Here is a 17,299-nt window from a genome sequence, read left to right as displayed (position 1 = left end):
AACGGATGTTAGTTGTATTTTGTCATTTTCATAAAATTCGGTATTATTGTTATTATTATTATTATTATTATTATTATTATTATTATTATTATTATTAATTCTAAATACAAATATTTGCAGGCCTACTGCCCCTGCAGTTTCTTAATAATAGCAAAAGCAACTGTTAATATAATTATGATAATTGTCATCTTATTGTCTCTATTTGCCAGATATTGTGGATAAAAAGAAACTGTTTTTTTTTAATCATTTTAGATTTTTTGAAATTCTGTTTTAATATTAATTGTAGTAGTAGTGGTATTAGTAGTAGTAGTAGTAGTAGTAGTATGTCCTGTAAACATCAGTATTTGTAGGCCTACTACCTTGACAGCTACTAAATTATAGTTATAACAATAGGTATTGATATAATAATAACTGTCATTTTATTATCTCTATTTGCCAGATATTTGGGGGGCATCTTTTTTAGATTTTTGTTTTGTTTTTTATTGTGTGGAATTGTTTTTTAGTGCCATTTTTAAGATGATGCACTGATAATATTGTGCTTTTTGCATCCTGTCAAACACCCCCTCGGGCTCACTACTGTTTCCTCTCTGACTGACAGGCTTCCAGGGATGGAGTCGATGCCCGGACAGCTTCGAGACGCGGGACGAGACGCCAGCTCTTCCCCCAGTTTAAAGCAGCAGGACGCACCGAGCTTCTCCGGGCCCAGCTCCCTCAAACCAAACCAAGTGAGTGAGACGGCGCTGTACGGGGTGCCCATCGTGTGTCTGGTCATAGACGGTAAGGAGAGACTCTGCCTGGCGCAGATTTCTAACACGCTGCTGAAAAACTACAGCTACAACGAGATACACAACCGCCGCGTCGCTCTTGGCATCACCTGTGTGCAGTGCACCCCCGTGCAGCTGGAGCTCCTGCGGCGCGCCGGGGCCATGCCCATCTCCTCCAGGCGCTGTGGCATGATCACCAAACGGGAGGCTGAGCGGCTCTGTAAGTCCTTCCTGGGGGCGCACAGCCCGCCAAAACTCCCAGAAAATTTCGCATTTGACGTGTCTCATGATTGCGCCTGGGGCTCCAGGGGCAGCTTCATCCCCGCCAGATACAACAGCTCCAGAGCAAAGTGCATCAAGTGCAGCTTTTGCAACATGTATTTCTCCCCGAATAAGTTCATTTTCCACTCTCATCGCACCCCAGACTCCAAGTACCTGCAGCCGGACGCTGCCAACTTCAACTCGTGGAGACGCCACCTGAAACTGACGGACAAAAAGCAATCCGAGGACATTCATCACGCGTGGGAGGATGTAAAGGCCATGTTCAACGGGGGGAGCAGAAAGAGGACTCTGCCCATGAGCGGGTCAGGGGTGTCCTCGTCGATGAAATCACAAGCCTCGTCCACTTTGGCCCAAACCAGCTCCCCTGAGATCCCTCACAAAACTTTACGGTGCGACGAGGATCAGGGAAACAATAGTTTGGCGAGCGGCGCACGGACCTACCCAGTAATCCCGGTGCCCAGCAAGAACTTTAGCATGCTCCAGAAAATCCCCCCACCTCTGTTCCCCCACCACCCGTACGGCTTCCCCAGCTACGGGCTGTGTCAGAAAAAGAGCGACGGTGTGCCCGATGCGAACAAGAACAACGTCTCCGGTGTGTTCTGGCCTGGCGCAAAGGACGCGCTCTACCCTGCCTTCCCCATGTTTTGGCCCACAGCCGGCGGCCTTCCTATGCCGCCCTACCCGGGCTCTCCACCCAAACCTCTCCCAGAGCTGCAAGGCGTCCGGCAGGGAGAGCTCGACCTATCGGACCAAAGCGACCGGGGCGCAAATACACCCAAAGACACCAACCACCTCCCTCACCACCAGCAGGACAGCGGAGAGCGCTGCTCCAGCTCCCAGTCCTCCTCCACAAGGAACGACGAGGACAAATCCGGGGACGAGACCCCTCAGAGGAAGATCAGCTACATCTCGGCCTTCAGACCGGTCGTAAAAGACGCGGAGACCATCGCCAAACTCTACGGTAACCGGGACAGCTACGGCGTGCGCCCTGGCTACCTGTCCCCGGATTTTATCAGCGAGAGCTCCAGTTACAGATCGATATCACCGGACAGGGACAGCGTGGAGGACGACGACGACGACCCGGACGTGGATGTGGAGTCCAACCGGGGTCAAGATGAGGAGGAGACGATCCAAATCTCCCCAGGAGGAGAGCACCGTGACTCCCCTGCGCCGGAGCAGGTATCCTCGGAGGAGAGACAGGAGCAGGCTGATGCGTCCTGCAGTCCCTCAGCAGCAGCAGCATCACCGGAGGACACCGTGCTCACAGGGTCATCAGATGAGGACAGACGGATGCGTAATGGCTCTCCTCTTCATGAAGTAAGATTAGATAAAATGAAACTTTAATGATCCCCGTGGGGAAAGTTGAATTGTCGCAGTTGTGGAGAATATGAAAAGAGCTTTTAGAGGAGAGGAGGCCGATAAAAATGTAATCAAGATCAAGTGGCCTGGAATAAAGATATATAAAATCAAATTAAAGACAGGCATTTTTGCTAATTATTATGGGCGACCTAATGTTTTTTCTTTTGTGGCAGGGGGGGGGGGGGTGAAAGGCCATGCAAGATGAGTAAAGACCGATGATTAACTCCAAAATCAGTGAAAATGAATTTACCCCAAAACCCAGAAAACGGAGCAACATTGGTTTGTGCTAATATATAGCAATTTTCCAGCACGGTAATCAATATACAAAAGCCAAATTTATCCTGATTTACTTTTTATTTGTTCCTATTAAAATATAATTAAACAAAATTATTTTACCACCAAATTAGTGTTTTTGAACCCACCATCTTCACAACAAATTGCAGGGCTGCTGCTTAATTTAGAAGGAAAAAAAAGGGGCCTCCATTATGTGAAGAACTGCAGTAAATGACATGTAATTGGTCCGCGTTATTAAACGCGATTGTCTGCTTCATTTTACAGGTGTACGCTCATGAAAAGGACGGCCACGTGCTCTTGAACGAGCCGTCGTCGTTTGGGTCGAAACACTCGAGCAGCCCCCGCAGATCCAACGGTAATTACTGAAACAGTTTATGGTTTTTGGTTATTCATGCACATTTTGGAGGATTTTGTATCTGCTTTTAATTGAAAATGTTTGTGCTTACTTATTTATGTTTTAGGTGCTCAACACGTGTCTGAAATACGCAACTACCAGGAGCAAAAGGACAGACAAGGTTTTAAATTAGTTTTGTTTTATATTTTATGATTTGAAAATCATAAAAAGCTTAAAAGCTACCTGATTTATCGTTTTTAGCTGCTTTGATTTACTTCCTTGTACGCATTTTACGGTATTTTTGCTATAGAGATGATTTATTTGTGGGTTAAATTATGTGTTTTATTGTTTTTGTGCAGCCGATGGAGCTTTACGCATCGACATCAGCGTGCATGAAAGAGATCTGGAGAACATGGCTAAAGGTAAGAGGCTGTTTTCGGGATCAAAAGGAAATAAAAGCGAGAGAAAATGGTGTAGCAGGTGATATTAATTATCATCAGCAATTATTCCTTGTTTGATTTGTAATGTGCCAGCCTGCAAATATATATTTATGCAGCAGCTAGATACAGCCTGGTCACCATGTTTAATTACGACAGCTATTTATTTGTTATTTTTAAGAGTAAGAAATAAAACGGAATTTAAAAAATAGCCAATTCATTGCTATTAAGTTTATGAATTTTATAAACTCAAATTAAATTGCCAGAGTTGTTTTAATTATCAAAAATAAGATATGTCTGTTATATTAACATTAAAAAGTTAAATTCCACCTCATTTTAAATGCAGCTAAAAGCCCACGGCCTGCTAAAGATGACGTGCCAAAAACCCAATTGTGAATTTACATTTTGTAGGCCTAAAGTGTTTCCATAGTTGTTAAACCACTTAATCACGAGATGTGGGAGTTTTGACTTATTATTGTAAGAGGAAATCGTTTAGAGGCTATTAATATTTTAACGAACAGAGCCATAACCCCGAGGCACGGCAGCTAATTATTTTACAACGCTTGGAAAAACCCTGGGACTCCATTATTATCGTCTCAGGCTCCAGGCAATGCATGGCAATTACTGTGGCAGCGAGTGCGAGGAAAGCGGTGAAATGGTTGTTATCGAGGGTGTAAACGCACCTGAAGTCGGTTTACTGGGCGCACATCAATCTTAATGTGCAGAAATTTAAAAGAGATCATAGTAAATGGAATCAAATTAATGTGATGGGGACAGAGAAGAAAATGTTTTTGCAGATATTTTTGTTATTGGTGGTTCCTTGCATTATGGTGCCTGCCTTCTCTTTGCACCGCACCCCTGCTTGTGATTCAGAAGTCCTGTAAGTGTCACATGTTTCAGTGTTTTAGGGTGAATAATGATGTGTCCTGCACCGATGAAAATGAGTTGATGCATTTTTTGGCTTTTGGCTTTGCAGAGGAATTGCAAAAGCAGCTTGTGGAACAAGTGGAGTTGAGGAAAAAGTTGGAGAGAGAATTTCAGCATTTAAAAGGTAGGACAAAACTGAGTCACAGCCAAGTCACAGCAAAAGAACATTCAAAACCCAGTTTCTTCTTTATCCCATTTCTCCTAGTAATAATGGAGCTCAATTTAACATCAATATAAAATTTTGACCATTTTCTCAGACTTACATTCAGCTCCTTCCTCCTGTGTCAGCCCGATCCTAATTCAAGATATTGAAATGGTCTTTTTAATCTCTCACTGAAGTTATCTCTATTTGTCTGCAATAATTTGCTGTGAAGATAAGAGTTAGATGAAAAGAAAACCGATCTGCTTATAAATAAGCCTGCACAATTTCAGAATTTTGTCTCTGTGATCAGATTCAAGTTTCAAGTGTTTATATTTGATCTATTCTCAGACCTTTTTCACTTCAGAGAAACCTATGAGCACAGCAAAATAACTCCTGCTCCCTTCCAACTCCCAAGTTTTAGCAACTTCAGTAAACCAGGTTTACTGCGCTTTATTTTTGCACTCTGCTGGTTGTATACCAGTCAATCATGTTTGCATTTTCTTAAACATGTTAGCAAAACAGAACTCACAGATCTCCCAACGTCGCCACTGGCAAAATCCTCTTTGTCACGATCAAGTTAGGTCAGACTAACTTGATTTTACTGAAGTTGCTAACATTTTACTCCTCATTTTTAAGTTGCATCAACTTCACAAAATTAAGATATTCAGATACATTTCAAGTACTTAGATATAAAGCAAACATAAATGAAGATTTATAGTTAGATTTACTCTTTCAAGCCAATCTGATTCTAAGATTATTTTAACCAATATCAACTTGTCAGATTTTACAGTGTTTCTGATGAGATAAAGAAAAGACTGTGATTAGCAACATTTTGCTGTGAGAGATCTGTTTTGTTTGGATCTGTGCTTGCAGCCTCGATGTTAGTGGAGAAGAGCCAGTTGTATTGTGTCCTTTGCATCCAGGAATGTGTCTTTAAATTACCCCCACAATGTCAGAGAGTTTCCATCTGACGTGGCCTTCGGTACTCTTCAGATAATTTTCAGGATCAAATGAAGCGTGAGCTGTCCTACAGAGAGGAAATGGTCCAGCAGCTGCAGATTGTTCGAGGTTGGTCTCTCTCTCTCTTGTGCCTCCGTAGATTATGACTGTAAAGCGGATGTAGATCAATGCTCTTTAAGTTTATAGGAAAAATAGCCACACACACACACAAAGTGTTTAAGTAACATAGGCCGTATCAATCAATCTGAACCAACTAGCCTCACAAAAGAAAGGAAAAGTGACACTTGCATATTGAAATATTGGCGGTTTGTGTCCAGCCTTTTTCCTGTAAACTCCATCTTTTTTCCTCCTGTAGTTGAGTAAATTATAATATATCAGAGGGTGTAACTGAAACCACGTTGTTTTGTTTGCAAAGGTTATTTTCTCCTAAATCATGCTCTGGAAAATTGAATGGACAGACCATTATGTAGTGCTGTATCGGTTACATGCAGTAGACAGCAACTAATGCCACCGTTAAAGGATTGGTTTAATGTTACAGTTGTTTAAATACAGGGTTCAAGTACACAGAGGGGTCACTCTAAATACCATAGGGGCAAACAGCATACATTACACTCCTCAGATGCTACGCAGCAGCTCACATCTTCTTTTTTAAATTCATTTTTATTCCTTTTTTGACCATTTTTTTATTTTTGGATAGACACTTTGTGCAGCGAGTTGGACCAAGAGAGAAAGGCTCGTTATGCAATACAGCAGAAGCTAAAAGGTAAATTTATCTGGTCCAAAACAGGAACATGAATACATGTCATTTTGTGCCCACAAGCATAAATATGCAAGTGCTACTTTTTTTTATTAAACATCTCCTGTGATCAGTGTCATCAATATTTACAATGAGACACCATTAAAGGATATGTTTGCATTTGTTAAAGGCTTAAAACAACACATGCACATATGTGTGTTTATAATCACAGTTGTTTTAATTGTTCTTCCTGTCCATTCTGACTATTAAAACATCCCTTAATTGTAAGTGATGAGAAAATCCACAGTCCTTGTTCTGTTCAAAGCACTATTCAGAAAAAAGTCGAATAAAGTGACTATATTTTTAAAAAACAAAACAAAACACAGAAGTAGCAGAGGATTTTTGTTTTGAAAATATTAATTAGATTGACATTATAAATTGATGGTGAAAATGCACAACTGCTGCATAAAAATTTACCAGAATGCAGGAAATTAAGTGTTTCAAAAATTTCCAGCCAAAACCCCCATTTCATATTGGTTACCCCACAACGTTGAATCAAAACCTGCACCCTTGGTCCAAAGGTGTGCTTGTGTGCACATAAAAAACTTACTGGAAACATGGATAATTAAAAAGAAGAAAAAAATAGGCTTTGCAAGAGTGTTTTTAAACTCAGCAAAAAGCAAGATGCAGCAAAGTGCAATGGAAAGAATAAATCAATAAGTTAAAAGTCCACTAAAGAGACTAAAAATGGCATCAGATGAAAACATCACTTCTATGTGGAGCGACGCGGAGAGTGCAACCTTCCTCTCTAATTTATTCATGAAACAAACATAAATACCATACTTTCAGCAAATTCTCTGCATGGTTTTCCAATGTTCGAGTTTTGAGTGTCACTCTTTTAATTACATCATCCTGTTGCGCCTTCTTCCTCTCTAATGGTTTATTGGCATCCCACTGGAGATAAGCATCACCAGCTGATTATCCCTGATAAACAGACTTCTAATTTTCATTTATATTTACCATTTTTCTGAAATTCTGCTGAAATGTGCACTACATTTTGATTAACCTTGGCTAAAGATATCGCAAAAAGGAAATCTTGTGTTAAAAAAAAACATTAAGTTGAATATATGTGTGACTCATTTTGCCAAAGACTCCAGTTAACATCAGCTGTTTTTATACAGAATAAGGACTGTGGATTTCGTCCTTCATGCCTTACACTGAAATCATGTTTAATAATAGATCTCTTTATGACTGGTATAGATCAACATATTCTCACTCCCAATTTGCCAAATACTGGCGCTTGGTGAGTGGGCGTACAGGTTAAACTGTGACAGAGGTACCCCTCCGGCATCAGTTTTGGACACTCAGGGACAGCTTGTCAATATATGCTTGTTATATGAGTTGTGTCTTTTCAAAATAAATGTGCTTTTTCTCAGGAAATGTGAAATTTTAGCTCTTTAAGTGCAAACTGTCTGTCTTAACTTAGAGCAGAAGGAAGGAACTTTGTTTTTAGGTTTACTTTCTCAAGTTTAGGCAACAAAAGTACATGGTTACATTTAGAAAAAAACATCGTGGTTTTGGCCAAAACTAAGTTTCTTGCTAATGTAATGGAACGTCATGTAACAAACATCACATACGTCACGTGTCACATCACAAGCATAGTATGCCACATATATAAGCCCACTACAAAGTTATTAAAATAACTCAGCTGACTTTTGGTTTCTCACAGGACACAAACAGCCAAAGGTCATCCACCTCCCGTCATGCCTGCCCTATAAGGACTTTCTCACATTTTATACTATTGTAGTTTCCCGCAGCATCGCTATTTGCTCTTTTTAACAGATTTTTTTTTTTTTTTTTTAATAAATCAAGTCGTTGTTTTCTTTGTGCAGCACTTCAATTGGCTGTTAAACACTACAGGTATGTCACCACTAAAATAAGACAAATTACTCTGTCACGGCAACAGATCTGAATAAAACTGACGCAGTAAAAACGCCATCAAGCGTTTTCTAAAAGTGCTTTTTTTAAGTCGAGCCCTCGGCCGTTGGTTCAGAATCATCTTTGCTGGTGCATCTCACGCCACAGCTCAAGGGTGCATCAGTGCGTCTGTATCTGACGTCGAGGGCCAGTGACCAAGTGTCAGTTTTTGACAAGCTGGGAGTGAGACTGGGTTATAGAGACAGGAGGAACAGTTACAACCACTAAAACTGTTTTAATGCACAAATCTGCATGTGAGTTCTGTTTTAAGGCAGACTTAATAAAATGTGACCCCATCCTTTAACATTAGTTTAATAAACAGCTTTCACCTGTGAACTGAACAATAATCAGTGTGAGTGTTTGTCTGCATGTTCTCACTGATGGACTCGTTCCTCCCCAGAAGCTCATGATGCCCTTCACCATTTCTCCTGCAAGATGCTCACCCCTCGCCAGTGCACCGGAGCCTGCACCTTCAAACCTCCGCTGCTGCCTCCCTAGTGCCCGGCACGACCCCCGCACCTGACCTCAGCACAGCCAAAAAAATAAAAAACACACACAGGTCCGCCTCAACAGCTCTCATGTGTTCACCTCCCACCTGTAAGGATTACCAACCTGCTGTAGATACACTGATTTTAGCACTTGATGAAGACTCGGAGAAGGTTTCGACCTCTCCTCCCCAAAAACTGAACTCTGGAGTAAAAGAGATTTTAATTCCTTTTTGTTGTGAGTCAAAGGATTGTTGATCTGAAGCTCAAACCAAGGAGTGTCTCTGAATCAAACTGCTCTTTAGCTACTCTGAGAATTAAAAAAAACAACACTATATACATATACATATAAATATATATCACGTGACGATGTGCAATGGCTCGTATAATTGTGATATTAATTTTAAAATCTCATTATTTAGCTTTTGTTGCTTGTTTGAATGTCTTGCGTTTTTATTTGTTATTTATCTTTATTTATTGTTTAGATTATTTGTATCACTGTATATGTTGTTGAGCACTTTAAATGGGCAACATTTCTAAATTTGACCATGCCGTCCGATACCAAATTCTTTTTATCAAATTATGTTTAAAGAAGAGTACATTATTGTGAGCACTTAGTTCGACAGCTGTTCAGTTTTTACACCAAACAATAAAAGATTTTCTGTCAAACTTTTAAGAAGTGATAATAAGCCTTCTGAAACCTGGGCTAATTGCTGATTTAAACTATTCATAAAAATATGGGAAGAAGGCTTTAAGCAATTCAACAAGACATGGTCCAAAAATTTACAAGAAATTAGTTATAAGTTACAAAAAAGAAACCCTGAAAACAAGCACAAAAAGAGAAAAGTGAAAAGCAAAAACAAACAAGAAAATGACCCCAAAAATTCCTGAAATTAAAAAAAAAAAGTTTTTATTTATGTAACACTATTTAAAATATTTAATCATAATAATCATAAATACAGTTTTTGAACACCCCTCACATTTTTTTTAAACAAATTTTCAGGTCATTTTCTTGTCACCGTTTACTGATTTCTCTCAATTTTGGGGACATTTCTTGTCAAGTTGTTCATTTCCTTTTCCCCATATTTTTGAAGGAAATCAAACCAGTTTGCTCAGGTTTCAAAACTGTTACACAGCTTGTAAAAGGCATCTGAATGCAAAAGAAGATGATCCAGGCTTCAAGGGTTAAAAAGAAACAATCTTGAGCCATTTATAAATATCATGTACAGTTAAGACTATTTTAACACAAATTTGATCCCATAATTTTCTCTGTTTCAGGGTTTTTTCTATTATTACGTGCATCTGTGAGACAAAACCAAAACCTTTCCCTCCTGTTCATCTGATTTTTATAAGAGGAAAACACTGTATGAAGTGTGTGTGTAATCTGCCATTCACACAGCTGCATTTTATTTCTCTCATTTGTTATTTCTGACACAATCGACCCATCATTTCCCCATTTATGTATGTACCCATGTCAATATTAATAAAATGTGAAAGCCACTTTCTGCTTTACTTTTTGTTTGTTTCTCTCTCTGGTGTGAGTCTGACACCTACTGGCCTCTGCACAGAAGAGCTCCTCGTGAGACGGATCATATTTCCTCTTATTGTATTTGAGTTCAACATGATCTCTTTCATTAGGTGGCTACATCGGTGCATGACATGTCCAGTCAACTTATAATGTTTGACGTGGAGTCAGGGGAGCAGGCTGATCTAATAGTGAAATCTAATTCTTCTGATGGGAGGACTAATAGATATTGATTACACGGCTCTCGCTCCCTGGATGCCTCATACTGAGACAGATACTCGCATAATGTCACTGACACACAATGAATGTTAATTTTCTGTGAGGGTAATTGCCCTCCGTGGCAAAGCCGGTTCCCTTTGAATACTAACAAGGCCTGCGAGGATGAACTGATCTGAACTAGTGTGGGAATGATCCGCTGCTTTCACGTGTTTTCATTTAGCTGTTTAACATTAAGAAATATTGATTAAGGTTGATGTGTGATGACAAGCATGGGTGAATTATGTGTCAATGGGGCCCTAAAAAAAGACTCAGAGAGACTGAAAACGACTTCAAACGACACAGTCACATTTGTGTCTGTTTTCTTTTGTGTCTCATTGTAGTCATTTTCCATCTGTTTGTGGTGGTTTTGCATCTCTCAGTAGTTGTTTGGTGACTTTTTTAGTGGTCGTTTTCTCCTTGTGGTCATTTGTGCATTTGTTTTATATCTCTTTGTGGTGGTTTTGCATCTTTTAGCAGTTGTCTGACTTCTTTTGTAGTCATGTTGTGGATTCTTTGTGTCTGATTTGAGTAGCTTTGCTTCTTTTTGTGGTAATTTAACATTCCTTTGTGATCATTTTTTGTCTCATTGTGGTCATTTTTGCTTTGTTTTGTTTCTTTTTGTTATTAATTTGCATCTTTTTGTGTAGGTTTCTGTGTCTGTGGAGTTTTTTGTGTCTCTTTGTGGATGCTTTGTGTCTGTTTCTGGTCATTTTGAGTTCTTTGTGATGGTTTTGTGTCTCTTTATGGTATTTTCATATGTCTTTGTGGGCATTTTGTGTCTCTGTAGTGGTTTTGTTTCTCTTGGTGGACTTTTTGTGTGTCTTTGTAGTCATAATGCATCTCTTTCAAGTCATTTTGTGTATATTTGTGGATGCTTTGTGTCTATTTTTAGTAGTTTTGCTCCTTTTTGTTTTGCGTCCTTGTGTGGCTGCATGTTTGTACAGTTGTTTTGCATCTCTATGTGTTGGTTGTCTGTCTGTGGTCTTTATGTGTCTCTTTGTTGTCATTTTGCTTCTTTGCACAGTTGTTTTGTGTCTATTTCCAGTTGTTTTACGTCTCTTTGTGGTTGTTTTGTATTCTTTGTGATGGTTTATTGTTTCTTTGTAGGCATTTTGCATCTCTTTATGGTGGTCTTGCATCTCCTATGGGACGTTTTGTCTTTTTGGGTTTTTTTTTTTTTGTCTATTTGTGTGTCTCTTTTTAGTAGTTTTGCTTCTTTTTGTTGCTGTTTTGCATCTTTTTTGGTGGTTTTGTATTTCTTTGTGGTTGTTTTGCATCTCTGTAGTCATTTTGTATCTTTTTATGTGTGGTTTGCATCACTTTATACTTGTTTAGCTTCTTTTATCAGTCCTTAGCATCTCCTTGTATTCATCTGGTGTTTATATGGATGCTGTGTGCTTCTTCTTAGTAGTTCTGTTTCTCTTACTGCTTGTTTTTATTTTTTATGTGATGATTTTGCATCTTGTTGTGGTGGTGGTGTTGTAACTCTTTGTGATGGTTTCTCCCCTCTTTTTTAGTTGATGTGCCTCTTAACATGGGCCCAGGAGGTGTGTGCAGTCGGTGTGTCCATGGTGACACTGGAAAATACAGGACAATAAGTCTCCTTTACAAGGTGAGTTCAGGCTTTTTTAAAAACCCAAGTTGAATTGTAAAGTGAGGACAGAAGGCCTTAAAGCTGCTGACTAGTAGCATGATAAATTATTTCATGATAATTTCATAATTAAGCAACTTTAATATTTGAAGTGGGACTTTAGGCACTAATTTAAAATGTGCCCTGTGTTCCCATAGTGCTCCACGGTGCATGTTCATATCTGAAAAACAAATATATTGACTAAATAAATAAGTAATGAATTAAAGAAACTAAGAATATACACAATATCATCTATACTTTCTTGTCTTGTTGATCATTTCTTATAACCAACAAAAAAATGCCTCCACACACTCATACACACATTTGATATTATTTTCAGTGTGTATTGTTTAAGGTTTTGCAATATGACGATAAATACTGTAGGTAAATAGAAATATATAGAGCTGTCATACTTCTCTTGCACACAGTAATTTATATTGTGGAAAATGCTGCAGGCTAATAGTCAGGACTGCTTTATTGCAATATTGGATGTTTATGTGATATTTGCATCAGTGTGATGAAGTACCTTTATTTATCGTACATTTAATTTGCTGAAGTAGTAGTAGAAGTAGAAGTCAAGCATTCAAAATTTAATTTGAGTAAAAGTATGGGCAATAAAATAGACAAAAGTCACAGTATTTTTTGCCCCCTGTGTGATATTTAATTATACATTTAGGATATTATTGATGCATTAACCATATCAACAGCATTTTAATGCTGTAACTGTCAAGACTGAGCTGATGCAACTACTTTATATTGTTTGAGTAATTCAGTATACAACAATGCATCCTATTTTCTGAACTGATTATATGTTTTGAATCTAGAACCAAAATTTGAAAAGTAAATAGTAACTTGAGCTTTAAAATTGACGAACTGGTGTGGAAAGTGTAATATTTCTATATGAAATGCAATGGTCATGATTTATAAAGTAACAGAAAATGGAAATGCATAAGTGAAGTACAAGTACCTCAAAAATACTCTGAATGTCTTTCCACCCTGAGGATAACTCACCTTTTATCCATTTATTATGTCAATAAATGGTTTAATATTCTATATCATGGTACATATAGAGACAAATTTATTGATATCATAATATATAATTACATATAGAGTACTACACCAGAGGATTTTATCCATATCGCTCTCTCCTAGTATTGTTTTACATGTTCTTAAACATGTTAGTATTTCCTGCTCCACAGTGAGTGCATTTACACAAGCTAACATTAAATCCATACACTGTAATATCAAACATTTTAACAGAGGAGCATATTGTCTCACAGGATTTGCAGTGTTTGTATAAACACGTGTGGTCAGCGGACACCTGTCCCATCACTGCCCATCAACAATACAGCAGATGGTGGCGATGCATAATGATATACTAAAACCTCTGTCTGGTTTATGAAACAAGCAGCACAACTAGTTTGTCAATAGATTCTTTGTATGAACCTCCAGGGAAAGAGCATTTTCTGATAATGGATTTGGGCATAAAGCCTAATGTGTTTGGTTTGATACAGATTTTTTGTTTGGTATGGAAGTATAAAAGCATTATCCAGAGCAGAGATGTCTGCAGAGGAACAAAAAGGCCACAGGCTGTAATTCAGGACAAACCACTGTGAAGGACCTGAGAGTTCACTTCATGTTATTTTGGATTCATTTGAAATGAGAGGGCGCCACCTACTGGCTTTATTAAATCCCTCAACAGGCTGTGAGTTTCTGCTGTCAGTCTTTTTCTTTGGACAGCTTTGTTGTGTCTCATTTAGACCTTTTTCTGACTGTACTTCAGTCATTTATTCAAACCTTTATTTAAGATTTGAGAAATCAACTGAGACAACTCATTTTCAATGATACGGAGCATGAACAAAGATATTATAAACAATTAAGCAAACAAGTAACAGTGAAAATCTAAATAAATCACACAAAACAACAACAAACAATAATAGCTAAACATTTAAATACATAATAATAAACATATTATGGTGTAGAAGTAAAAACATTTACACTCCATTAAAACAAGATCTGAAAAAAGGCATTTAAACAGCTGTAATGGTGGAAAAGTGTTCAAGTCTAAGTTTATTTTTCAGATTATTCCATGTATAAGGTGTACTTCTGACTGAGGGAATGTTGATCAACAAGTTATTCTGTGATCGAGTACCAAGATTTTGTGAGTTCAGAGTTAAAAGGGATAAAATATAGGATGTTTTAAAGCTTTGAAAAAGATGCTTCCACCTCATATTTATTGATAGTATAGAAAAGGCAACAGCACCAAATTAAATCCCCAAGTGACAAAAGTCTTCGACACCTTTCAGGGTTTTATTACCAGAATTTTAGAAATACTGTAAAACATCAAATAAAAGCCTAGTCCGATTTAGACACCCAGTCTCTTTTACTATCCCGGTGTGGCTGCACAATTCGATAAATGCCTGTTTCCATTCTTTGGATGCATAAATTCAGGTTTTTGGCTACCTGCTGGAGTTAATGTTAGTTAGCTGCTTAGATCACGTTTACAAATATGTACATGTGATCAAACGTTTGTAAATATGGACATGCTACACACATCGTACGCTTGGTGAGATTCTCACAATTTAACAATTCAGTTAATTTTACTGGCACCATGAGCACCAAAGAAGACAGTATTATCAGCATAGTAAACAAGACAAACACACACACACACACACACACACACACACAAAGAGATAAAAGCAAAAGGAAAAAAGTCTAGTGAATCACATTCAAAATTATATATTCTGAATTATTTTACAGAATTATTATTATTTTTGAGATTTTTTTTTTCAGGTATTTTTTTCTCACTTTGTTCTATTATTATTATTATTATTATTATTATTATTATTATTATTATTATTATTATTATTATTATTATTATTATTATCATTATTATTTATCATCATTTATGTTTTTGTTTTTTTTAATTTAGTCCATTTTCTTGTACTGGGGTTATGTTCCTTTTGTTGCTTATTACCTTCTTCCCATGCTTTTGAAAAGAAAGAAAGACAATTTGCCCAGGTTTCAAAGGGTTAAATAAATAAATTGATTGTATTTCCAATCTTTACTGAGCAACAGTTTTAAAGGAAATAAAAGCCTGTCTTACACAGACTCCTGTCCCAAATTTAAGCCTGTTGAGGTCAATGATTTATGCAAATAATAGCCTCCACTACTGATTGAAATTTTACGGTACAAATCAAAGTTGCAAATAATAATTGAGCTTTCCCAGACCATGAAAATACCTTATTGGAATTCTTACTTTGGTCGGTTTTGCCCTTTAAGAGCACAGCAGACAGTTCAGCTCACCGCAAATATTTCTGAACTCCTTCTTTTTGATATGATTATTATGATTATCTTGGTGATACCAGAACTTTCATTTCTCTGCTTCACTGCCAACTTATTTATGATAATAATGTAAAAAGAAAAGGAAAATAAGGGTGAGGTTGTATTTGTAAGTTATGACAAAATCTGAGTCATCAGTAATAATATGATAAAATGATCCACCTCCCCGGTTTGAACACAGTCTTTGTGTTTGTAAGATTTTTAACGATTAGACTTATTTAAACAATTCAAGTTAAGAGTTGTTGAGTCAGCTGGTATTAAATTACATGAAAATAAAACATGAATGTAAGTCTGATACTCTGGTTCCTGGGAAATTCTTCTATGATCTCTGTGAAGGTCAGAGGTCACAGGCACCGTATTAATTAAACCCAAGAGATTCACATGGATTTAACATACAGAATTTGATGTGATACCATTAAATCTGTGCTATAACAGAAAAAAAACAAAGATTATCAAAGAAATCTGCTCAAAATCTGAACATTTCACAACAAATCTTCAAAGCTGCTGCACATCAGCCTTTGAGATGCATCTCTCTCTTCAATTATTGTGTTTCCAAACACATTTAAGGCTCAAACAGACACTTATTATAAATACTTGAGATGAAGTGTATTAGCTGTATCTTGTAAACTATGCAAATGTTGATTAATTCTCATGTTTCTCCTAATCAGAAACTATGAGTACTCATTGTTAGACATTTCCATAATTTGTACAGTTATTGGTGCTAAACCACTTTGAATACAGTGAATTTTAAACTCTGTTAACCAAGTAAGTGCAGAATGTGTGTAATTTAACCATATAAATTAATAATACAGATTGGAAGGTCAGTTTTTTTTTTTGTCACAGGCATATTTTGAGAGTACTGTGACTCTATACAGATATCAAATTAGAAAATTACTTTTATAGACTTTTTTTGTGATAAAAAAATCAATGACTGTCAAACTTCATTTTTACACCACTCGCCCAGCGTTGTATAAAAGACGGGAGTCACGTTGGTTCTGGTGTAACAGGATTAGTTTTCCGGTTACTAAAAGCTGCAAAGGTCTTAATACAATGTAACTGTTCCCATGAAACAGGATTGTTCTCATTCTTAATACAAAAGATAGACATACTGGAAAGTGATGCAAAAAATGTATTTAAGGATCAGTTAGCCCAAATTACAAAAGATAAAAGATAAAAAAGAGGACATTTATTTGGGTTTTTTCTGTTTAGGTTTTGAGATTCTGCCCTCTGAGACTTTCCTGTCTCCATCCATAAGTGGAGGTGACTGGAATTGTATTTGTGAGCTCACAGCACTGAAAAAATGTACAATTTAACAAACGTCTTTTTCCAGGAACAATATCCCCGTTAAATACAGACTTCTTTTTCAGTATTTCTTCCATAGTTCGACAGAAAACTGTTTAAAGAGGTATTTGGCTTAAGCAGAGTAACCTGTTTCTGTTTTTGTTGCTTTTGTTGCAACAAACTGCAATACTGCAATAATTGGGGCAATATTTCAACCTCAACATTTCCCTGTTATTCAATGTGTGATATTCTTCCAACTCTTGACTGTAGACTATATTTAACATGTGTCACATATTATATATATTGTTATTGTTACTATTTATATATCTGTTGTTCATTTCTATTTTTATATTTTGAACTTGCATACTAGTTGTATACATTGCATTGTAGCATAGGGCATAGTTTTATATTTTATTTTACACACTCAGCACATTATACATATTTATACATTTAAATATTCACATGCTAGTGCTAACTTTCTATTACTTTATTTCTTTATAATTATATTTTGCATGCTCAGCATATGCAGTACATTCTTCTGTTTTTAAGTGTTTACATACTATTGC

General features: G+C 37.3%; 1 protein-coding gene across 5 annotated transcripts in view; it reads left to right on the top strand.

Moving 5' to 3' along the window:
* Positions 1–9,097, top strand: part of LOC121946863 (SKI family transcriptional corepressor 1 homolog-B-like) — a 22,403-nt gene extending 13,306 nt beyond the window's left edge. The window contains exons 4-12 of one of the 5 annotated variants that reach the window (XM_042491699.1): positions 599–984; positions 1,189–2,363; positions 2,964–3,054; positions 3,161–3,214; positions 3,393–3,455; positions 4,447–4,521; positions 5,533–5,607; positions 6,197–6,262; positions 8,613–9,097. In XM_042491699.1, coding sequence (XP_042347633.1) covers positions 609–984; positions 1,189–2,363; positions 2,964–3,054; positions 3,161–3,214; positions 3,393–3,455; positions 4,447–4,521; positions 5,533–5,607; positions 6,197–6,262; positions 8,613–8,710 — 2,073 coding nt within the window. In that variant the 5' untranslated portion in view covers positions 599–608 and the 3' untranslated portion in view covers positions 8,711–9,097. Of the gene's footprint in view, positions 1–598; positions 2,364–2,963; positions 3,055–3,160; positions 3,215–3,392; positions 3,456–4,446; positions 4,522–5,532; positions 5,608–6,196; positions 6,263–8,612 lie in introns of all 5 variants that reach the window. The other 4 variants (XM_042491675.1, XM_042491667.1, XM_042491691.1 and 1 more) reach the window with 4 other exon arrangements.
* Positions 9,098–17,299: the final 8,202 nt, after the last annotated feature.

This window comes from Plectropomus leopardus, chromosome 1, assembly GCF_008729295.1.
Source record: "Plectropomus leopardus isolate mb chromosome 1, YSFRI_Pleo_2.0, whole genome shotgun sequence".
NCBI classification, from domain to species: domain Eukaryota; kingdom Metazoa; phylum Chordata; class Actinopteri; order Perciformes; family Serranidae; genus Plectropomus; species Plectropomus leopardus.
Note: the sequence above shows the minus strand (reverse complement) of the source record. Positions and strands in the feature narration are given on the sequence as shown.